General features: G+C 42.4%; 1 protein-coding gene across 3 annotated transcripts in view; it reads left to right on the forward strand.

Moving 5' to 3' along the window:
* The window catches only part of LOC148025356 (adenylate kinase family protein), a 174,725-nt gene that overhangs the window by 7,364 nt on the left and 143,914 nt on the right, over positions 1–23,447 (forward strand). For all 3 annotated transcript variants that reach the window (XM_087692416.1, XM_087692415.1, XM_087692417.1), the window contains 2 exons: positions 23,054–23,200; positions 23,318–23,392. In XM_087692416.1, the coding sequence (XP_087548542.1) occupies positions 23,054–23,200; positions 23,318–23,392 (222 nt within the window). The remainder of the gene's footprint in view (positions 1–23,053; positions 23,201–23,317; positions 23,393–23,447) is intronic.

Raw genomic sequence — 23,447 nt, forward strand, 5'->3', positions numbered from 1 at the left:
GTTTCTAGAAGGCATTTGAGCTACTTTGAAAGCCTCTTTAGGCCTTGTGCTTGGCATTCTCTGATTTGGGACTGTCATTTACTGTTATACAGTGTTGGAAACAGGGCAGCCACACTTGGCATTGGCATTTGATGCTTATACTCTACTCCAGTTACCTTGTTTGATGCCCGTATGCGGCCTACATGATGCCTAGTGCCTTGGGAATGTATGCACATGATTATGCCATGATTTTGGCTTGAAATATTGGCTGAAATTTCTCAGTTTTGACAGTCAAACTTGGCTGTAATAACAGTGGGCTGAAGGTACTTTGGATGCTTTGTCACTTACCTATTGGTACCGGATGTATGCTTTGGGATTTGCCATCATGTATCTGACATTTTGGGATGACTTTGAGCTCATGTTTGAGTCTATGGAATGTATTTGAGCTACGCATAAGCTCCGTCTTGGTTGGTATTCATTGGCATTTGGACCGACTTGGCATGCTCTTGGACCGCTTATGCCTCATGTCTATGCTTGACAGTTAGGCTTCATACATTACATGCTTTGGTTCGTGATATGTGCCGCTTGGTTCGTCTATGCTTTACCGACATTGGGAGCTTTGCCTTGGATGTATTTGAGCATTTTTGACTTAGTTTGATCATTTACTTGGTTGCTATTGAATGTTATTGAGTTGACAGAGATCTTATTTTGGGATTATGTATTGCTCATTGGTTGCTTCCATCAGTTGCTTCATGTATGTCATGCTCTTGGGATGCGTATGACGCATTGACTTGGTCATTTGCCACTGGTACTTTGTCTTGGGTTGCTTGAGCCCTTGAGCTCGTTTGTACGCCTTTTGTGCCAGTGGGAGCATCTTGCATGCTTACTTGACCTTGAGCAGGGATTACATGCTATTGGAGCAGTTACATGTATTGGAGTAGTCTATGTCATTGAGCAGTTACAGATGTATTGAGACTTTGGGATTATACTCCGACAATTGGATGTTGCATTGAGTATATGTCTTGGTTCATAGGATGCTTATGAGCTGAGCCTCAGTTTTGGATCCGCTTTCTTTTGAGTAGACACCTATTTGTGTCAGGTTTTGGCAGTTGCAGGTACATTTTGCCTAGATTGCCTGGGGGTGTGCCTCTTACTGGCAGATGCTATTTGATATCTCTCGGTGTTATGCTCATGTATTTTCACTGTCATTTGGCTTTGCTTTGTCCTCTTTATGCTGGCTTTGGACTTAGCATTGTTTAGTTGACATTAGATCCAGCTTTGGGATAGTTTGCTCTCATTATTGCAGTTCTGAAATTTATTACAGCAAGCATTTATTGGTGGACTGAGCAGTATTTTTTATGCTGAAATATCCTGATTTGGTGTATCGCACCTAGTACTAAGTGGGCAGCATCTTTTGGCACACTTTTCTCGCCATTTGGAGCTCATTTCAGTGGATTTTGGGCATTTTCTGCAGTAAAACAGCAAGCAGTTTTAGACTGTCTGTGCATTTCCAGCCTGCATTATGGCGTCCTCTTTGACTGATAATGCCATATTTAACATCACAAAGTTGGATGGTACCAACTACTCTTATTGGAAGAGTTAAATTTGGCACGTCTTGGTGCAGAAATCTCAGATTAAGCCACTTTGGTTGAGCGGGCAGCAGCCTGCAACTATGAACAATGACGACTGGCTTGAACTTGATGAGCTATGCAAGTCCACGATTGTATTGTCTCTCACTGAACAGGTACATTATAATGTATTTGAGGAAGCACAGAGTGCATGGGATCTATGGAATAAGATCAAGAATCTTTATGATAAGAAAAGTCCGGTGAGTCAGATGTATTGGTTGAAGCAGCTTATGGATCTGCGCATGAAAGATAATGTGACTATGTCTGCTCACTTGAGCCAGTTCCATGCTATACTGAAGAACCTGACTTCGCAGGATATCACCTTTGGAGAGGAAGTAACTCCTCTTTTCTTGCTTGGGACTCTGAATGAGTCATAGGGTGTATTCTGCACTGCCCTATGTGTCTCTAGTGCTACTCTGAAATTGAATGATGTTGAGAGTGCTCTTCTGCAGGAAGAGGTTAATCGCAAAAACTTGGATGCCTCTCGTGTTTCACATGCTTTGACAGTTAGAGGCAGGAATGACAGGAATGATCGTGGTCATGGCCGTGGCCGTGACTCGCAGAAGGGTCGGTCTAAATCTCGTGGAAAGTCGCGTAGTAAATCGCGTGGGCGCAACGCTAATGTCACTTGTCATCATTGTGGGAAAAAGAGCCATATCAGACCATAGTGTCATGAGTTGTGCAATGAGAAGCGCAAGGATAAGGGGAAAGAGAAAGTGCAGGAGAAGTTCTCTGATCGCAGCATAGTACCTGCGAAGTCCAGAGTTAAGATTGAGGAAATTAATGTCACACAGACCGAGGATTCCGATGGTGGTGATAAGTTCATACTTGCAGCTAGTTTTCTGATGCCTCACACTTGACTGAGACACCTAGTATGTATGCACAGTGCTGGTTATTGGATTCAGGTGCGTCCTTCCATGTGACGCCTTACCGTGAGTGGTTTCACTCTTACCGTACTGTATCTGGATCAGTTAGACTTGGAGATATCTTGATATTGTGGGCTGTGGAGATATTCAGTTTGCAGTTTTCCACTGGCAGTTCCTTTTTGCTTAGGGATGTGCGTCATGTATCTACGCTTACGTGCAGTTTTATGTCTGCAGAACAGTTGGATGATGCAGGGTTTCATGTCTGTTTTGGGGATTCTGCTTGGAAGATTACCAGAGGCAGACTTGTGCTTGCTAGAGGCGCCAAGGCTGGCAGCCTCTATCCTCTTGTTGTATCTGGGTCTTCTGTAGACCATGTTTTGGCAGTGGTTTCTATTCCACATGTATCACTTTGGCATGCCCGTTTGGGGCATATGTCTTTAAAGGGAATGCAAATGTTATCTGGTTTGCAGTATCTTCCGCCTTTGGACTATGCATGTTTTAACTCGTGTGATCATTGTCTTTATGGTAAGCAGAATAGATCTACGCATAAGAAATCGGGTAGGCGATGTATGAGTGAGCCCTTGGCTTTGGTGCATTCAGATGTTTGTGGACCCATGCCGTGTATGTCTATGGGTGGCGCGAAGTACTTTATTACCTTCATTGATGATTTTTCTAGGAAAGTGTGGGCTTATCCCATAAAGCAAAAGTCCGATATCTTGGCAGTCTATCAGCGTTGGCTTGCTCTTGTTGAGAACCAGACTGGGTATAGGCTGAAATGCCTTAGGACTGACAATGGGGGAGAATATGTCTCGCGTGCTTTTGAGCAGTTTTGTGATGACAGGGGTATTAAGCGTCAGTTGACCGCTCCTTACACCCCACCCCAGAATGGTTTGGTTGAACGCATGAACAGGACTATTCAGGAGCGTGTCCGCTCAATGCTTAGCCATGCAGGTCTACCACAGAGCTTTTGGGCTGAGGCAGTTAGTACGGCAGTGCATGTCATAAACCGATCGCCTATGGGATCCGCAGGCGCGGAAAATAGTACGCAGCCATGATGTAGTCTTCCATGAAGACAAGATGCACAGGCAGCCTGAGAAGGTGGTTGAGATCCGTAGAGTGATCTTTCAGGAGGAGCCTAGAGCTCCTGCACAGCCAGTTGGACAGCCTATAGCTGCAGCAGATGCTCATGGTCAGGGTGTTGGACAGGCAACAGAGCCTGCAGTGAGACGGTCTGCTAGAGATAGACGTCCACCTGATAGATTTCAGCTCTCTATGCATTATGTTTTGGTTATAGATGCAGGAGAGCCTTTCACTTATGATGAGGCTATGCGCAGGGGTGACAGTCACTCCTGGGAGAGGGGTATGCAGTCTGAGATCGACTCCTTGCATAAGAATGAGACTTGGGATTTGGTTGCCTTGCCTAAGGGCAAGAAGGCTTTGCCATGCAAGTGGATGTACAAGCTGAAAAGTACCCCTGGACACCCCAAGCCGGCATACAAGGCTAGATTGGTAGCAAAGGGTTTTGGTCTTGGCTTTGGTTGCTCAGCTTGACTTAGATCTATATCAGATGGATGTCAAGACGACTTTCTTACATGGGGACTTGCATGATGAGATCTATATGGAGCAGCCTAAGGGCTTTGCAGAACCTGGCAGGGAGCACCTAGTGTGCAAGTTGAAGAAAAGTCTTTATGGCTTGAAGCAGGCACCTAGGGAATGGTATCATAAGTTTAATGCCTTTATGCAGTCACAGGGCTACAGCAGGAGTGCTATGGATTCGTGTCTTTACAGAAGAAAGCCCGTGATGGTTCATTGCTTATTTTGGTACTCTATGTGGATGATATGCTGATAGCAGGGAAAGCTTATGATGAGCTAGATGCTCTTAAATCTCAGCTGAAGAAGAGCTTTGAGATGAAGGATTTGGGACAGGCCTCTCACATACTTGGTATGCGCATTAGATGCGACAGGCATCAGGGACTCCTCTACTTGTCACAGAGGGAGTATATTCATAAAGTCCTTGAGCGCTTTCGCATGCAGGACGTAAACCCTATTGGCTGTCCATTGCCTTCTCATGTGAAGGTATCACAGGCCAATTGTCCGCAGACAGATGAATAGAGGGCCGAGATGGCCCAGATCCCTTATGCTTCAGCCGTGGGCAGTTTGATGTATGCCATGATAGCCACTCGTCCAGATATTGCCTTTGCAGTTGGTGTTGTGGCACGCTATATGGCTACACCTGGCAGGAAACATTGGGATGCCGTGAAGGGTATCATGAGGTACCTGAAGGGTACAACAGATATGTGTATTTGCTATGGCAGCCAGGATACAGGGGTCATGGGGTACACTCACTCCGATTATGCAGGACATGCAGATAGTAGGAAGTCCACTTCTGGCTATGTATTTACCTATGTTGGAGGTGCTGTCTCTTGGATGTCCAGGGTTCAAAAGTGTATGGCTTTGTCTACCATTGAGGCTAAGTATGTTGCAGCCACTGAGGCTTGCAAGGAGGCCATATGGCTAGGCCGTCTAGTTGCTGACCTTGGGATTGATGCTATACTTACACTGTATTCGGATTCTATGAGTGCCATTCAGTTGGCTAAGAATCCGGTCTTCCATGCGAAGACGAAACACATTGAGGTGAGGTATCACTTCATACGTGGTGTCGTGGAGGACAAGTCTGTTGGCCTTGTCAAGATCTCCACTGACGAGAATCGTGCAGATCTGCTCACGAAAAGCCTCACTATTGAGCGCTCTGCCTTCCTCAGGAGATTGATGGGCGTTGGATGAGATGTTGCCTTTCCTCATCCCTTGTACCTATGTACAGTTGTATTGTCTTTTTTCTTTTCTTTTCTCTCTCACTAGGGCAGATTCGCCTTTAAGTGGGAGGTTGTTGGGGTAAAGGCGCCTCTGCCGTGCCGCCCCGTGTATTACTACACTGACAGTACCCGCCATTGCACATTGTAGGTGGCATGTGCCCGTCACGTCACTTTATTTTTTACATTCATTTTAGTGACTAGTAAATAAAGGAAGGCCCGGCCACACATTGTGACTGTTGGAGTTCCCATTTCTTGTCTCTCTCTTTCTTGCTCTTGCTCTCCCGCCATAGCTCGCGTGCAAGCTTCGATCCTTCTCACCTTTCACAAGGTGCCATCGCCAAGACCTTGGCTAGAGAATTTGAAACCGGCCTGCTTTCATGGAGGGGTGGTAATTCTCTAATCAAGCACTTGAATACAACAATCAAATAAACATAAATTGAAATGCACACATTACCTTCAAAATCTTGGACAGTGGACACCTTGATGGCCCCAAAACTAGTGCCCCTTTTGATATTTCTTTATCTTCTATCACTAATGGATTGATTAGAAGCTTAGATTCCACAATCTCCTTGGTCGATCCAAAAGCCCTTTGCTGTTCCAATAATCAGCATACAAATTGGGTAATTTGCATCTTGCTTTTCACCTAGAACTTGCTCTAATTGGACCTCAATTGCCTAAATACTATGCCAAATTCACAATGGATGGGCTGGCATTTGCATTCCTTGATAATTCACAATGTCTGAAAACTGGTTTGAATTCTGATTTTTAGCACCTTCTCTCTCTCTCTCTCCCTCTCTCACAAGTTGGGAAACTCTCTGAATGGCTGAAACGAGGCCCAAAAATGTTTTCTCAGTTTGTATAGGTATTTTTACCAAGTGGCAGCCTTCTAAACCCAATTTTCAGCTTTAGCCAGCCATTAAATCAATTTCGGAATTAAATAATTATGAAAACCCTTCTGTCCAACAGAAGTAACTAGTCCAAAACACATGGCACCACAAATTCTATCGTTTATCTAGAATAGGATCTCCCAATATGCCCAGACGTTGGGGTCACGGCAGTCTACGATTCCGTTCCAGTCTAGGCAAGGGGTGTCCAAAGCTCCACTGATCCCAAGTGACCTAGGAGTGAGGCACAACTTCTGTGGTTGGCCTTTTCACTACTCCACCTTCGGCCTGTGAATCGAGCAGTGCCCTCTCGGGGTAATCCACGGTGCGATCTTAGAGATGATCCACCCATACAAAATATCATTCCTTAATTAATCCATTTAGGAATCAAGTACGATCAAGGCATTCAGCCTAATATCATCTTCCAGTAAAACATTCCTTTATTTTCCATGATAGCTACTTGTTATTATTGACCCTTGCATTGCTTTTACCATTCAACACAAGCACTTGGAATATTTATCCGAATCACAAATGCAACAATCAGTTGATTGCAAGAAGCATTTAGGGTGTTGTTCAATCAACCAACAAAACTAATTGTATTTTTCCCAAACAATACAAGAATAAACGCAATAATAATTCCATCGTATATTCGCTCTCCTCCTTGGGATAAAAGAGCGATTCTATGTAAAATTTACTTAATACTTGCATGCACAATTCCTAATGTTATTCTTTTTACAATTTTGGTATTCATAACCCCTGACCGATTGCTCTATCTGCGAATAAGCCATACGTAACTAAGTGCAATTAACTTCCCTTGATACATGTACTTTGCAAACTCCATCTTTTGAATATGTGAGAAGAGGCCTATCCCTTCCCATGACCTATTCTCGTACATCATAGTATGGAGCCTAATGTATCTCATGCGAGAATCAAAGTAAGCATCTATTAATTTAGAAATACATTACTTACGTTCGGAACCGCAGTTGGATTAGTAGTGATGCCCTTGCGTTCGAGGCTTCGTTGCTAGTTGTAGGATTGTCATCCGCACGCGATATTCTTCACTTGGAGGCCATCGTCCGCAAGTAGACTTAAGAGATTAAAAAGACGGAATAGATTCGAGATGGGAGAGCGTAAGAGAAGATGGCTAAGTCGAGGATCAAGATAGAGGGCATTGAGCTAACTCTTCCTTGCAGCCTCTCGGGGTAACTCTTTTCTCTCTCTCTCCCCCTTTCTCTCTCAATCTCTCTCTTACAATCTCTTGGAGGGGTATCCTTCTCTCTCTCTCTCCCGTAGCCTCTCGAGGTCTCCTTATGTGAAGGAAACTGCTAGGGTTTGCACTGAGAACACATAGTGTACGACCACGACAGAAACACAAAGAGATAGATACAGACACAGAGGGCAATGGCTAAGCAAGAACTAGCCTATAGCGGCTACCTTGTTTTGTGAGGCTGAGTACAAGGCAGCCTTCACAGTGTAAACATAAGCTATAATAAACTGCTGAAACACAATACAAAAAAGAAAGGGAAAGAAAGAACACAATACAGATGAGAACTCAGATGTATGCTCGGGAAATGGAATCTATATACCAAGACATGAGATAGTATAGAAGCAATGTGAGTCACCAGTTGTGGAGGCACTGGCACATGCTCCCTCTATCCAAGAATTGTCAGGTGATGAATGAATGAGGAGGAAGCATGAGAATATATAGGCCAAATAAATGCCATAAAATATGGTTGGTCAACTAGAATTTAATGCTGGTAGATTGGTTTAAATAATGCCAAATCCCCATAAACATTGACAAATAAAATGCCTAAAATATCTCTAGTGCCCAACCTGTTGTATCACATGTACAGACTTAGCCATGAACTGACTAATCTGCTAACACCCTCTCTCAAATCATGGGTGATTTGATACAATACAATGTATAATGATAATGTCTCATTATAGTACATCAACAATGTCGATCAGAGTAGAACCATGGATATCCAAGTAGTGGATGCGCAAGCCACCACCAAGGTGCCTCGGAGAGAACTTGATGCGGACGTTGATCGTACTAGCTTCTAAAAATAGAGAAGAATCATAGCAGCTCTCATGTCCATCAATGATGCCTCTGATGTAGCACACATGACCGCCTTGTCACAATGCCACAGTGCATAAATAACCATGAATTCCCGTCCTTTAGCTAAACCACCAAAGTGTCCCCTCATGTGAGCTCCAGACGAAAGCTGCCCGCTCTCTGTCAAATAACTAGCCTATCATGAACCTGGATGTCAATCCCAGCTCCAGGATTTGTACCTGCTAGATTTCAGCCGATGTGTCAGGGATGTCCCTCTCTGGATCCTGTGCATTTGTATAGAAATATAGATGAGGCACGGTTGCCCCATCTTACCACCCTCTCACACTCCCTCTCTAGTACTAGAGAGTCATGAGAGATGACCGCATCACTACCACTAGAAAGCAGCTGAGGAAGGGCTACCAAGCCCTTTCCATGATCTGAAGAAGAGGATCCCTCTGTGCCTTGGACTTCACCTTGGCTAGAGGATTTGAGTTGGAATCGGAAGTAGATGATGACTCGTCAAAGGAGTCCACATCCTGCTTCGTCTTTTGCTCCTTTTTCTTCCTGGAAGCTGCTAACTCTTTGCAATCCTTCTGTAAATGACCTTTCTTGCCACAATGGTAACATTGGGCCTTCAACTTCTTCATCTTCGAACCCCTCTCTGAAGCTGCAAAAGTCTCACAGGAATCTCCATGTAGGGTATCATCAGTGGATGTGCATGGAGGAGCCATTTGCAGAGGATTGAGAAGAGAAGTAGAGAAAAGAAGGTATTTGGACAGGGAACATAGCCAAAACATGAGCACAGATTGCAAAAAAACAAGAGTTCACATACAATATAACCCAAAATCTCACCAAAATAAGACAAAAGCTGCTGCAAAAAGTCAAAAAATTAGTCAAAAACTGTCAAAAACAGCAAAAACGGCCTGAAAATGCAAGCACCCAGCTAGGAGGAGATGAGGAGGCACCAAAACGTAGGCTGAAACAGACAGGCAGGCTGTACGGATGCTGAAATCAGCAAAAAACACAGGTAAAACAGGTTGGCTGGTCGGAGCAGCAATCGCTTGATCAGCAAGGTTGAAAACAGTCCTGAAATCAGCAAGAAAACACAGCAGGAGCACTAATCCTAAAATTTGATACCATGCCAAAAGTGGTGCAGCAATGGAAGCATAAACATAAGGTGTAATAAATTGCTGAAACACAAGACAAAAGAGAAAGGGTAAGAAAGAACACAATACAGATGAGAACTCAGATGTATGCTCGGGAAATGAAATCCATATACCAAGATGGGAGATAGTATAAAAGCAATTTGAGTCATCGGTTGTGGAGGCACTGGCACATGCTCCCTCTATCCAAGAACTGCCAGGTTATGAATGAATGAGAAGGAGGGAACATGAGAGTATATAGGCCAAATAAATGCCATAACATATGGCTGGTCGACCAGCATTATATGCTGGCTGACTGGCTGCAAATAATGCCAAATCCCCATAAATATTGACAAATAAAATGCCTAAAATATCTCTAGTACCAACCTGCTGTACCACATATACAGACTCAGCCATGAATTGACTAACCTGCTAATATGAAGGTCCTGCAAGATCATTAGTTCTGTTCACTGAATCTAAAGAAGAAAACTCACGCTTACATTCAACTTCTTGTTGAGCCCTATGCATAAGGATAAGATTATATTCAGCGGTAGAAATTTGATATGGTTTGTGGACTTCATGGTAATCCAATGGTTCTCCATCCGTGTCAGATCAAGCACTAGCAATCTGGGAGACCCACTCTTGATCGTTTCTATCCATGTTTGGCTGTGGAGATTGGAGTAGTGTTACGAATGTGTTCGAAGTTATCTAACACTTGTTGTTCTTGCTTTTGCAAATGAGCTTTCCGATCAAAAAAAGCCAAGGTTTCTCAGAGAGTAGCTAGCTCTGATTTCATATGAAGAAATGCTCTAAATGCAAAAAGCATGAAACCAATCCTATGACAAATCACCGATTGATAAACTGAGAACATAGTTAGGGTTAGGATTAGGGTAACTCAGAGACAATGAACACAATGAATAATAAAGTGAATGAATAATGAATATACAATGCTCATGTAACAAACACATTATGTAGTGAATATTGAACCTTGAACCCTTGTATCTCTGATCAAGGCAAAGGTTATGAGTTGTACTCTGGACGGATCTTGAATCGTAGCAAAGGCAGTTTCCAAGTGTCGAGCATCAGCAAATGTAGCCAAGAAAGGTTGGATTTGATGCAAACAGCAGTGCAGGAGAGAGAAAGACTAAAAACACAGATACCTAAGGAGAGAGAAAAATTGGGTGACAATTGTTAGGTGCAAACGCAATAGATAGAGATGATAGAATGTTAGGGCAGCAGCCAGAAGCTGCAAACACATGCAGAGGAGAGAGAAGATCAGGGCGGCAATTGCTAGGTGATGGCAACAACACCCAACTGTAGGCGACAACTCCTGGGACCTGGCGATAAGTGGAAATAGGCATGGAAGGCTAGAATCAGGTGCTAGATGGCAAGAAGTGGCTGGTGGAAGTTCTGATTGTGTTGTCCTCCGCGAATGGAATGTGGGCAATAGAGATACGGCTCCTCAAACTTACAAAAACGAGATTGAGGGAGAGTGGTGGGTTGCATTCATATTTATAGAAAGTTTTGGGTATCCACATTAGGGTTTTGCATGTGGGACACAATAACCCTCTAAGATCATGTTTCTTTTTAAAATAAGAGATTTTTTTCATTTATTAAGCATGTTTTGGAGCTGTTTAAGTTAATCTAATGCATTTTTAGCTTAACATAGTGTTAGGATTAGGGTGACATAGAGACAATGAACACAATGAATAGTAAAGTGAATGAATAATGAATATATAGTGCTTATGCAACAAACACACTATGCAGTGAATACTTAACCTCAAACTCTCGTATATTTGGGATCAAGGTAGAGGTTATGAGTTGTAGAGTGTGTCGTACTCTGAATAGATTCCAAATTGCAGCAAAGTCAGTCTCTGAGTGTTGAACACCAGCAAACGCAGCCAAGGAAGGTTGGATCTGATGCAGACGGTAGTGCAAGAGAGAGGCCTAAAAATGCAGGTACTTGAGGAGAGAGAAAGTCTGCACGATAGCTATTAGATGCAAACACAACAAACAGAGGCGAGAGAATGTTAGGGCGGCAGCCAAAATTGCAAATGCTGCATTTAGAGGATGGAGAAGATTAGGGTGACAATTGCCAGCTGATAGCGACAGGTTCTATCCCGCCGAGCCACATAGTAGTCAGTCAAGTGTGCCCAACACTCAAATGCCAAGTCGAAATGCTGAACATGAGAATGAAACTCAGGTAATAAGCCTGTGAAAGCTCGATAATAGCGGAGGCGCTACGAGACTTCCGTAAGCGGACAACCTCATATGAAACAAGAGCAAGATTAGGTTGTGGTTCCAATCCTTGCACTAAAGCCCATAGGTTTTGAGAGTCTAAGACATGCCTCATCAAATTTGACCAAATGGTGTAGTTTGATCTGTTGAAATGAGTCTTGTCATTAAATGCATGCTCAGCAGATGAGAAACTAAAACCATGAGGTGTTTGGGAAGTTGGATAGATGGGATAAGATGGTGATGGTGGATAAGAAGTAGGATGGAGTAAAGATGGATAGACAGAAATAGGTTCTTGATGTCCAATGAGTGTCGATTGCTGCTGCGAAGATACCGAAACGGACTGAAATAGTAGGGTTTATATCTGGCATTGGAGAAAATAAGTATTATGGAAGTGATTTGTAATTTGAGCCATGTTCCTTTTACGGATGGCTAGTTCGTAGTGGAGATTTTAAAGGTCCTGCAACATCATTAACTCTGTGCACCGAATCTAAAGAAGAACACTCACGCTTATCTTCAATCTCCTATTGAGCCTGATGCATAAGGATGAGATCATCTAGTTTAAAAGGGGGCGGTTTCCCTCCCTTAATAGCGATAGTGATGATATTTACATCTTTTTACGTTAAGACATATTTATTATGTATTATGTTTTTTGGACATTTGTAACTTCATCTGCATTAACAGGATAACATGATTGTAAAAGGTGCTTGGATAAGTGAACAATTTCCTTGTGAGGGCATTGTCCAAGTAGTACTGTTGGATCATATTTTGCATGAGTATGAATATTTGCATCCTTTGCATTATCCCATGCATCAACATTCTGTTCATGTAAACATGCATTTGTGCATATTTATCCCTTTTCAGTTACCCTTGGAGTAGTCAACTCTGGATCCACCATAATCGTGGCATTGCACATCGCAATTTCTGAAGGGAATCTTTCGCTATACTTGTATGCTGGCTTTGCTTGTCTTGCTTGCTTACTCGTCTTGTCTTTCTCTCCACATATTCTCTATATCATTGGTACAAACATATACTTAGGCATCCTTAGGCACTTATCCTAGTAGTGTGTGGGATTGTATTGCTTGTTGTATGAAGGTTATGGAGCAATCTATTCTTATTTTCCCGTTCTTCGGGACATAGGGACTCAATGGGACGAAAACTAACTTGAAACCATCACTTAATGCTAAATCTTTTGAACAAATCACACCAAAAGCCCTTAAAAAAAAACAAAGTCTATTGCTGATTCCATCTGTCTCTGCAGGACTTGGTAGGTTCCTAGGTAGCTGATAAGTACTCTTGGTCCAATACCTTGACTCTCTTTGAGGTGATCACTTGGGGTTTCTTGGTAAGACAACCATGGCCTTTGTAGTCTTGATAGGTCATTGGGCAGCCGATGTGTACCTTTTGCTCGATGTCGTGGCCGCTTTGGGATTGCATGCCTTGGGGTGTGTGTGTGTCTATATATATATATATATATATATATATATATATATATATATATATATATATATATAGGGCTTATTTCTCACGGCTCCGTTTTGGGCTTGAGAGTGGATGTTGAGCTAAAAATGCATTAGCTTGACTTAAACAATCCCAAAACATGTTTGGTTTATGAAGAAAACATCTTATTAAAAAAAAATATGATACTAGAGAGTTACTGTGTCTCACATGCAAAACCCTAATTTGGGTGCCCCAAACTTTCTATAAATATATATGCAGTCCACCACACATTTTGCTAGATTTTAGAAGTCGTACTCTACAATCCACATCTCGTTCATGGACACCGCGGTCAATTGCTACCATCTCATGCCTGATTCTTAGCTGACAGGTGTCGCTATGATCTTCTCTCTTCTTTGAATGCTAGGTTTGCAATTTCTGGTTGTCACTCTTATATCCTCTCACCTTTCTTTGTTGCGTTTGCAACTAAAAGTTGTCGTGCGGATTTTCTCTCCCCTACAGTACTTGCATTTTTAGTCTTTCTCTCTCTTGCATTGTTGTCCGTATCAGCTCCAATCTTCCTTGGTTATGTTTGTTGGTGTTGGACACTCGAAGGCTGCCTTTGCTCTGCGATTCGGGATCCGTTTGGAGTACGACATACTCTATAGCTCATAACCTTTGCCTTGATCCTAGAGATATGAGAGTTCAAGGTTTAGTATTCACTGCATAGTGTGTTTGCTGCATGAGCACTGCATATTCATTATTATTTACGTTATTATTCATTGTGTTCATTGTCTTTGAGTTACCCTAACCTAACCCTTTGGTGGAAGGATTCTCAATCGCGAATGGTCTATTGGTACTAGTGCGGTAACAGGTCTCATGGAGGAGGCGTGAGAGCTGAAGTATTTGTAGGAAGTTTAGGAGCATGCATAGGCCTGGCTCAGTAGGCATGATCTTAAATGATGTGAGTGAAGGTGAGGATGAAGAGTCAAGTGCAGAGGATTGCATTATGTTCCCCTCATAAAAGACGACATTGCTTCGAATAATCACCTTGTTTTTCCGAGGAACGAACAAACTTTAGGCTTTCGCTTCAGAATAATAGGCCACAAAAATCAAGAGATTAGCTCAAGGCATGAGCTTTTCTATCTTGTCATTGGGAGTGTGTGTATAAGCACGGCTATTGAAAACTCTGAAGTGAGAAAGAACTGGCCGAGAGTCAAAAAAATACCTCGTACAGAGTCTTTTTAGGGACCGTTGTTGTCGGACATTGGTTTAGGATGTACACCCAAGTGTTAAGAGCCTCAACCCAAAGGCACTTAGGGAGCTTTGTTGCGAACAGCATAGAGCGTGCCATATTCAAGATAGTCTGGTTTCTATGCTCTCTGACTCCATTCTGTGTAGGAGAGTTAGTAGAGGTGATTTCGCATGCAATGCTCTGCTCCTTTAGAAACTTAGAGAACTCGTACGAGGTAAACTCACCTCTAGAATCACTCCTCATAGTATCCACACGACGACCAGTCTAGTCATGAACCAATAGTATCCAAGCACTGAAATAAGTGAAAGCATCGGACTTGTGCCTGAGGAAGTACACGCACATGTATAGAAGTACAGTGTGCCATTTAAGGTAGCAGTGGATGTGGGACCACTAAAGTCTACATGAATGAGCCGAAGGGGTTCAACAATAGGAGTGATAGACTGTTGAGGAAAGGGTGTGTGATGCTGCTTATCTAGTTGGCATGCTTAACAGACCTCTTGAGAGAGTTGTAGACATGGAAGGCTCTCAACGATCTTGTGACATGACAACTCATAAAGAGAGTCGTAGCCAAGATGTGCCAAGTGAAAATGCCAAAGATGCTCAGAGTCTGTGGACTTCCGCGTAGTAGTTAGAGCGTTGAAGTGATGAAACTCCGAATCATTCGCAGTGGGCTCGGTAAGTGTGTGATGTGGTAAAGGCCATTAGGTTGTGCCGTATTGTGAGCAATCACTAGACCAGTTCGAAAGTTTAGGACCTCTGTTGTGATTGCTTTTTGAAGAAAATTGCTCGTTCCAATTGGCAAAGCTATTGAACAGACAACAAGTTTACTGCAAGCTAAGGGACATGATAGATATCATCCAAGGAAGCTAGATCTGGACCCAGGTTAGTGGGAAAATTGACATGACCTTGGGCTTGAATCTTGGCTGAGGAGTTGTTTCCTATGTGGACACTCTTGGCTGCAGGGGCATGAAAAATAAAAATGTTTGCTCTAGGAGTCATGTGATGGGTAGCTCCATTGTCCACAAGCCAAACAAGTACTAATGTGCTCGGCTGTGATGAGTGGGCCTCTGCAGACACTTCATCAGGAGGCAACTCACAAATGTGAATGAGACTCGCATCTGATGTCTCTAAGGAGATAATGTGGGCCTTTGCAAACCAATTAGACAAACCCTCTAGAGTTGAGTAGTTTGTCAACTGTGATGATGGGATTGGTGGTAGTGTGGGTTTGGCCTTTCCATTGCCCTTGCTAAGGTTTGCCACACCTTGCTGTTCTTGTTGGTAGTTACCCGATTGGGGTATGGGGGTCTGATTCTTTGATTTGGGTTGTGCGCCTCTTGCCTTAGATGGACATTCGTCGTCCTAATAGCCAGTCCTTTGACAATGTTGATAATACCTTTTTTTTTTTTTGGTACATTTTGCCATCTAGGCTTAAGTGTAGATTGATTGGTTCCTTGGGATTCACTAGCACTATTTTGATTATGATTTAAATTTGAATTTTTTGTGTGCTTGCCCTATTGCTCCGTCGGAGAAGATGCAACAAAGCCCCCTCTATCGAGGACGTGTTATGAAGTTGATCAAACAACCGTGCATAATGCTAGAGTTGACACTCAAACTCATAAAATGTGGGCATGTGAGGTTGTGAAATCACCTGTTGCACAAAATGGAAATATTTTCTTGGTAGTTTGTTAACGAATAGGGTAACTTGATTGTCAGAGGACTTAGAAGCCCGAGTGGTTGAGAACTCAATGAGCAGATGTTGGTACTCTGTCAACTTGACTTTCAAGTCATCCTTATTTGTGATTTTGAAATTTTGGAGCTCATGATCCAAATCGATATAATGGGTCATATCCTGAGCCATAGACTAGTTAGTCAAGTTTGCTCAATGCTTGGATGCTAAGTCGAAATGCTGAAGCTGAGAGTGAAACTCATGCAACAAGCCTTGCATAAACTCAACAATAGCGAAGGCGTTACAAGCCTTTCATGAGTGAACGACCTCGTATGGAATGAGGGCAATATCAAGTTGGGGATCCAACCCGTGCACTAAATCCCATAGGTTCTGAGAGTCTTAAGACATGCCTCATCAAATTTAACTAAGTGGTGTAGTTTGACCTGTTGAAACAAGTCTTGTCATTAAATGTATGCTTGCCAGATGAGGAGCTAGAACCATGAGGTCTCTGTGAAGATGGATAGATGGGATAAGATAGTAGTGGTGGTGGTAGATATGGAGGAGGAAGGAGTAAAGGTGGATAGGTAGAAATAGGTTATTGATGTCCAATGAGTGCCGATTGATGCAAAGGTACCGAAATGGATATAGATTCATATGATATCGTAGCTATAAGTGGAGATACTGGGACACGATAGCCTTGTCCAGATGTTGGCCGAGACACTATAGAATGATCGGATAGTCCACTAGGTAATGCCATAGAGGCAAATTGTGATACTAGACGATCCATACTCGAGTATACTAGAATGTACTCACAAAGGGATAGCCCGAAAGTGTGTATGGGAGGTTGAGCCTCCATCACAGGTACACCACCGAGAAACATGTATATAGAGGTCCTAAAGATTGTACCTAGATGTGCAGACCCCCTTGGTGTGGTGTATGGTGGATAATGTGGTGCACTTAATGGAAGTGGAAAGGAAGATGTAGCTTTGCGCTATCTTCGAGATAACAGATTGAAGATTATTATATTATTTCTTGGGGATGGAGATTGTTAGATTTGAGGGAAATATCTTTGTGTCACAGTAGACATACGCCCTATAGCACTATTGTTTTCCCTTCACCTGCCCATGGACAGATAGCAGTTTAACGTTCAATCAATTAGTTAGTTACTCTGAGCGGCTATTCGAACCTAAAGAATAGGTAAAAAAAGCTGTAGGAATTAAAATGAAGTGGAGTAGCTACGAACGCAAGAATATTCACTTCCGTATCAGTAATTTGATTCAATTAGGTAATGATTTGAGCGGATCCCGGTGGAACAATATTGCATTGATCGGACACGGGTAGTGGCCACATCTCTAGATCCCATTGTCCACCTACACAAGGATATCTCGGGTTAGCTTTTTGATGCTCATACCTATTATTTGGTTGTAGGGAAATTGCTCTGGTTGATTTATACTATGCTAGATATTGCGTTCTTAATTAGTTTACTTAGTATTTAATGCACCTATGATGTCTCATTGGGTTGCTTATCTTTGTGTATTAAGATATTTAAGGTGTACCTATAATTTTGGACTAACTTATGGACATGGTTTATACTTGTAGGGGTACACTATTCTGATTGGATGAGAGATCCTGAGACACGGCATTCTAATGGTGGCTATCTCTTCACCTTGTATACAACATCCATCTCTTGGGCCAGCCGTAAGCAGGAGATAGTGGCGGCTTCTACGACTGAAGTAGAGTATCAGGCTCTTTTCGATGGTACTATAGAGACCATCTATTTGAGGATCTTGCTGAATACACTTTAGTTCCCTTGCGAGTTGATTGCTGTTGTCTACTATGACAAACTAGAGTGCCATTGTCGTTGCGGGCAATCTTATCATCTCCCCTTAGACATGGCATGTGACAGTTTACTACCATTCATCGGAGAGTAGGTTGAGCTAGACACCATTCGCCTAGAGTTTGTGTCATTAAGCGACAATTTTGTAGATATTTTAACCAAGGTGGTTCAATTTTACAGATATTTTAACCAAGGTGGTCAGCCAGTTGGTTCTCCGGTATCTTCTACCATGGATTGGCTTGGATACACCCTTCTCTACTTCTTTAGATTGACGGGGAGAGAGTGCTTCCCTCTTACTTCTCCTTTCAATTTGAGAGGGGGCGGTTTCGTTCTCTTGTTAGTAACAGTAATGATGTTTATAACTTTTTACTTTCAAACATTTATTTATTATGTATTGTACATTATCGACATTTGTAACTTCATTCACACTGTTAGGATGACATGATTGTAAAAAGACACTGCGGCAAGTGAACAACTCCCGTACAAGGGCACTGTCCAAGTGACACTTTTGCATTGCATATTGCATGAGTATGAATATTTGCATCGTCCTTTGCTTTACCCTATGCATTGGCAACCTGTTCATGTAAATATGTATTTGTGCACATTTATACCTTTTCAATTACCCTTGGAGTATTCAACTTTGGATCTACCATAATCATGGCATTGCAAATGGCAGCCTTCGAAGGCTCTATTTTTCCCTATGCTTGTATGTGTCTTGTCTTGCTTGCTTCTTCATTTTGCTTCTTTCCATATGTTCTCCACACACATACACACACACACAAACACTTAGGTATCCCTAGGCACTTATCCTAGTAGTGTGTGGGATTGTTTTACTTGTTGTATGAAGATCATGGGGCAATTTATTCTTATTTTTCCTGTGCTTCAAGGCATAGTGACTGAATGGAATGAAAACTGATTTAAAACCATTACTTTTTAATGCTAAATCTTTTGGATACATCAAACCAAAATCTCTCAAAAAACCCAAAAAGAAAACAAAAAACAAGTCAATTGCTGATTTCATCCGCCTTTAGGAACTTGGTAGGCCATTGAGTAGTCGATATGTACTCTTCATTTGATGCCTTGGCCTCTCTGGAGTGATGACTTGGGCTCCCTTGGTAAGATAACCATCGCCTGTGTAGTCTTGGTATTGGGCTACTTTGGGGTGAGTGGCCTTGGGGTAAAAGAAACTATACATCAAGGGTTTATTTCAATTTTCTCATGGCTTAGTTTTGGGCCTTTGAGGGGGTATTGAGCTAAGAATGCATTACCTTGACTTAAACAACCCCAAACATGCTTAATTAATGAAGAAAACCTCTTATTTTAAATCGAAACACTATCCTAGAGAGTTATTGTGTCCTATATTTAAAACCCTAATTTGAGTGTCCTAAACTTTTTATAAATAGACATGTAGCCTAGCACTCTCTCTCAATCTCGTTTTTACAGCTTTTATGAGCCATAACTCTGCTGCCCATACCCTATTCATGGAGTACATTGCAGTCAAAGCTTTCACCAGTCAATTGTGACCATTTGGCGCTTGATTCCATCCTTCCTCGCGTGTTTGCAGCTGTCACCAGGTTCACGAGCTGTTGCCTATAATTGGCAGCTATCACCACCAGTTGGGAGCTACCACCATCAATTGGTAGCTATTGCCATCATGTTCTCTCTCCTCTGAATGTTACGTTTTGAGTTTTTGGTTGCCGCCTTGACATTCTCTCATCACTGTCTGCTGCGCTTGCACATCTAACAACTTTTATGCAAATTTTCTCTCTCCTCAGGTATTTGCGTTTTTAGTATTTCTCTGCATTAGATCTAGCTTCCTTCGTTGCATTTCTTGGCAATTGATACTCAGAGGTTATGTTTGCTGTGATTTGGGATCCCTTTGAAGTATAACACACGAGATTGACTAGAAACATATATAATGAGCGGTCTCAAAAAGTGAAACGAGACGCTAATGATCCAAGAAACAAACCATGAACTAGTGGACGTATAAAATGAAGCTCTCTAGAATCTAAATTTAGTAACTCCTTAAATATAAGAGGTTACTATCTTTGGAAGTTGCTCAAATGGAAATTTTGTTTGCGTCAAAGGCTCAAAAATTTTGCAAGAAACAATTTTGTCTTTAGCAGCTATCTCAAATTCTTAACCATTTGAGAGATTTTCAGAGTAGAAGGTTTAGAAGATTTTTATCTCTAGAAAAGTGATAGGTGGCATCTAGAATAAAACTTGTGTCATTTTGAAGAGACAAGTATCCCTGCACTTGTTATTTTTAGCAAACACTTGCCATTTGTAACTTCTACTTTCCACTTTTGAGTATCCAAGCCCCACACCTATATATTGGAGGTCTCTCTTTTCATTCGAAAAGAGCTCTCATGTTGTAATTTCAGCCACTTGCTTTGTACTCTCCTATCTATCTCTCATCCAAGAAGCACTTTCTACTTAGCTTGATCTAATCCAAGCCAAAGAAGAAAATCAGCTTCTTGCTCGGAGTTTGCAGAAATTAGGGTTTCAAAAACCCTATTTTTTAGAATTGCAGCAGATCAGACCTTTTGTATATGGTTCAAGCATTTAGTGCCCGTGTTTTGTTTGAATAATTTCTTGTAAAGGGGGAGGGATTGGTTCCCCTCTCAATGTGGTGTTGACTCTCTCTCTCTCTCTCTCTCTCTCCTAATTTTCACGGTGAAATTTGATCGAGTTGGTTAGATAAGAGAATTGTCATTCTCTGTTCTTCCCTGCGTTTACATCCACTTACAAACATTGCATTCATCCCGCTCAACTGCTATGACAAAGAACATATTTAGTGATAAGACTTCTTCAATGGTTTGAATTACACGAGGTGGTCTAACCTTATGCGTCATGTGCTGATTTCTAGGATCTATGAGACCTCCTTTAAGGTAGGAATCCCAATTTGATCCACAATGGTCTTCATATGAGGTAGTGTGCTCTTGGACGAGTTGTAATGCAACATCTATAGTTGAGCTTATATAAGGTCTAATTCCATACAGAATTACAACACTTTGACCTTGCATCTAAAATATGGGCACATTTAATCAACCACTATGTAGCTCATGATCATGCATGCCATATCAACCTTGACCATCGGTATCTAGGAGTTTAACGTTTGGAATCTATGAACAGGACAACTTGATTGTCAAGTTGGTTGAGTATTGGTGTTGCGGATTCACTACACTAGTCCTCCAAATTCCAATGATGACCAAGTTGCTCTGTTTTTGAACAAATTTCTACCCAAATACTTCAATTTCATGTAGCGAACAATCTCATAGTCCCAAATGCCTACCTTCTAGAATTTGAGTGATCATACCCATCATGGCAACCTTGACTGTGAGTATCTAGGAGTAAATTTTAGAATCTATGAAAAGGATGACTTGATTGTCAAGTTGGCTGAGTATTGGTGTTTATTACCAAATTTGCTATACTGGTCATCCAAATTGCGGTGATGACTAAGTTACTCTGTTTTTTAACAAATTGCTACCCAAATACTTCGATTTCATGCAGCAAACAATCTCATAGTCTGAGCTGCCTACCTTCTAGAATCTCAATGTTAACTAGTTCAGTTTGCAAGGTTATTTGACCTTCACAAGAAGTCCCCTTTGTTATCTTCAAAGGGGGGGCTCTAGTTCCAACCTCTCAAAAGGTGAAGCAAGGGAGTGGGAAGAACAGCAAGAAGATCCAACTGAGTAATGAGGAGCAAAGTAGTTCCCAATTAGGATTAAAACCTTGCTCTTGTGCCTCCCCTGGCTGCCATGACCTGCTGCCCCTTCGTCATGGACTGCTGGTGCCTGTGTTTTTCTGCACAACAGGCCACTCTGCTGCCACCTAGCTGCCATGACATTATCTCCCAACTGATGGTCTGAATCTGACAGTTTATACAATGCTTTCACCATCTGATCAGCTGTGTTTGCTGCCGTTTGCTGCCCTAGCTGATGGCATCATCACTGAGAATGCTGGCTGTGTTTGCTGTAGTACACTGCTGCTTGGCATCCCAGAGTTCTCCTAGAGTTGTTTTTTATTGCTTGCATGTTTGCTGTCCCACTCCTTGGGACTGTTACCAGGCTGCACCTTCATCAGCATCATCTTCCAAGAGGTGCATTTCAGCCTCCTACTGCTGCATTGGCTGTCCCGGAGACCCTCTAGACATCTGGAATGCTGTGGTGGATTGTGTGTCACTCCCATCTGAGCTGCTGATGACATTACCATCTCTAGTCAATTGCTGCTGGTGCCTAGACTATCTATCTCGGCTACAACACACTCTTGGAGCTGTTCTTGGAAACTTGGACACCTCTCTTAGCCACCTTTGCCCTGGTTCTCAAGACAGAGGCTTGAGGCCCCTTTGTACCATTCTCATTCTCTACATTCTCTTCTTCACTGAGCATTCATCAGTTAGTGTTTATTGTGTGCAATACATTCTACATTCCTCTTTGCTTCCCCTAGCATTTTGTTACAAGGGGCTATATGCTTAGGGATTGGAAGTGAAAGATAGGAGGCCGGAGGAGATATGAAGTGATAGCATAGAGAAATAGTTTGAAGGGAGTCTGAGGAGGAGGCAGGCAACATGACTGAAGGTAGGGACAAGGAGGAAAAAGAGATGAGGAGGTGGGAGGGAGGGGTGAACCTAAGGTTCATAAGGCTTAAGGCAGGGCCGTGCAAGAAGGTGGGCAAGAGCGGGTGCTGAAGCAAGCAGCTGGGTGGAGTGACGTGCACAAGGCATCCCTTCCCCATGGTGTGGAATGCTTGGTTCTGAATTTATGTGTTTTGATTTTCCTTACCTCGTAATGAAGACGCACGACTATGAGACACAATACCTTTTCTTGTTTTATTTGCACAGTTCATTATGGTCGATCTGTCTTGCTGATCCGTTAGGATCCCATGCGATATCATATACTTACTGCATCTTATAGATCCTATTGCATTGGGTGGAAGAAGCACTCATATGATAGGTTTTTTGCCTTACTGTTCAGGGGTGGATAGGAAAGGGGGACATTGGCAGGTAACTTGGTGTGCAGGAAGGAGGTAATGGCAGACAAGAAGGTAGGGCTAAGGGAAGCAGGCAGAGGTGGGAGCTAGGGTGCAGCCATCTTAACAAAGGGCTCTTAGCAGTCATAGCATCAGCAGCTTGTCTTATAGACAGTTACCGTCAGACAGATTACTGACATCGCCAGAAGCAGCCAGGGTTATTTAAAGTGCATGCAGAAGAGACAGGAGGCATTCCTTTCAACTTGGGATTTCTTTTTTTGCAGGTACCTGATGATGTGCTCTTTGAGAGGATTTTGGGGAGGAGGCTGGATCCAGTTACAGGAAAGATTTATCATCTCAAGTATACTCCTCCTGAAAGTGATGAAATTGCAGCTCGACTTATTGAGCGAGTCGATGATACAGAACCAAAAGTAACAGGCTGCACTTGCTGAACATTTTTCAAGCTACTAGATCAAGTGTTCACCCTTGCTAGCAATTCACGCACCGCTTGGTTAAATTCACATAGTTATATTGTCTTATGATTGCAGGCAAAGCTACGCCTTCAAGGTTATTATAAGAGTGTTGAAGCATTAACTACACTTTATAAACAGTGTATGAAAAAGGTATATGAGAATTTTATTTTGAAACATAATAAATGGGTGCTCCTTTGCATGTAAT

This window comes from Lygodium microphyllum, chromosome 14 (assembly GCF_053477565.2).
Source record: "Lygodium microphyllum isolate KBCC chromosome 14, Lygodium_microphyllum_v1.1.10, whole genome shotgun sequence".
Lineage (NCBI taxonomy): Eukaryota > Viridiplantae > Streptophyta > Polypodiopsida > Schizaeales > Lygodiaceae > Lygodium > Lygodium microphyllum.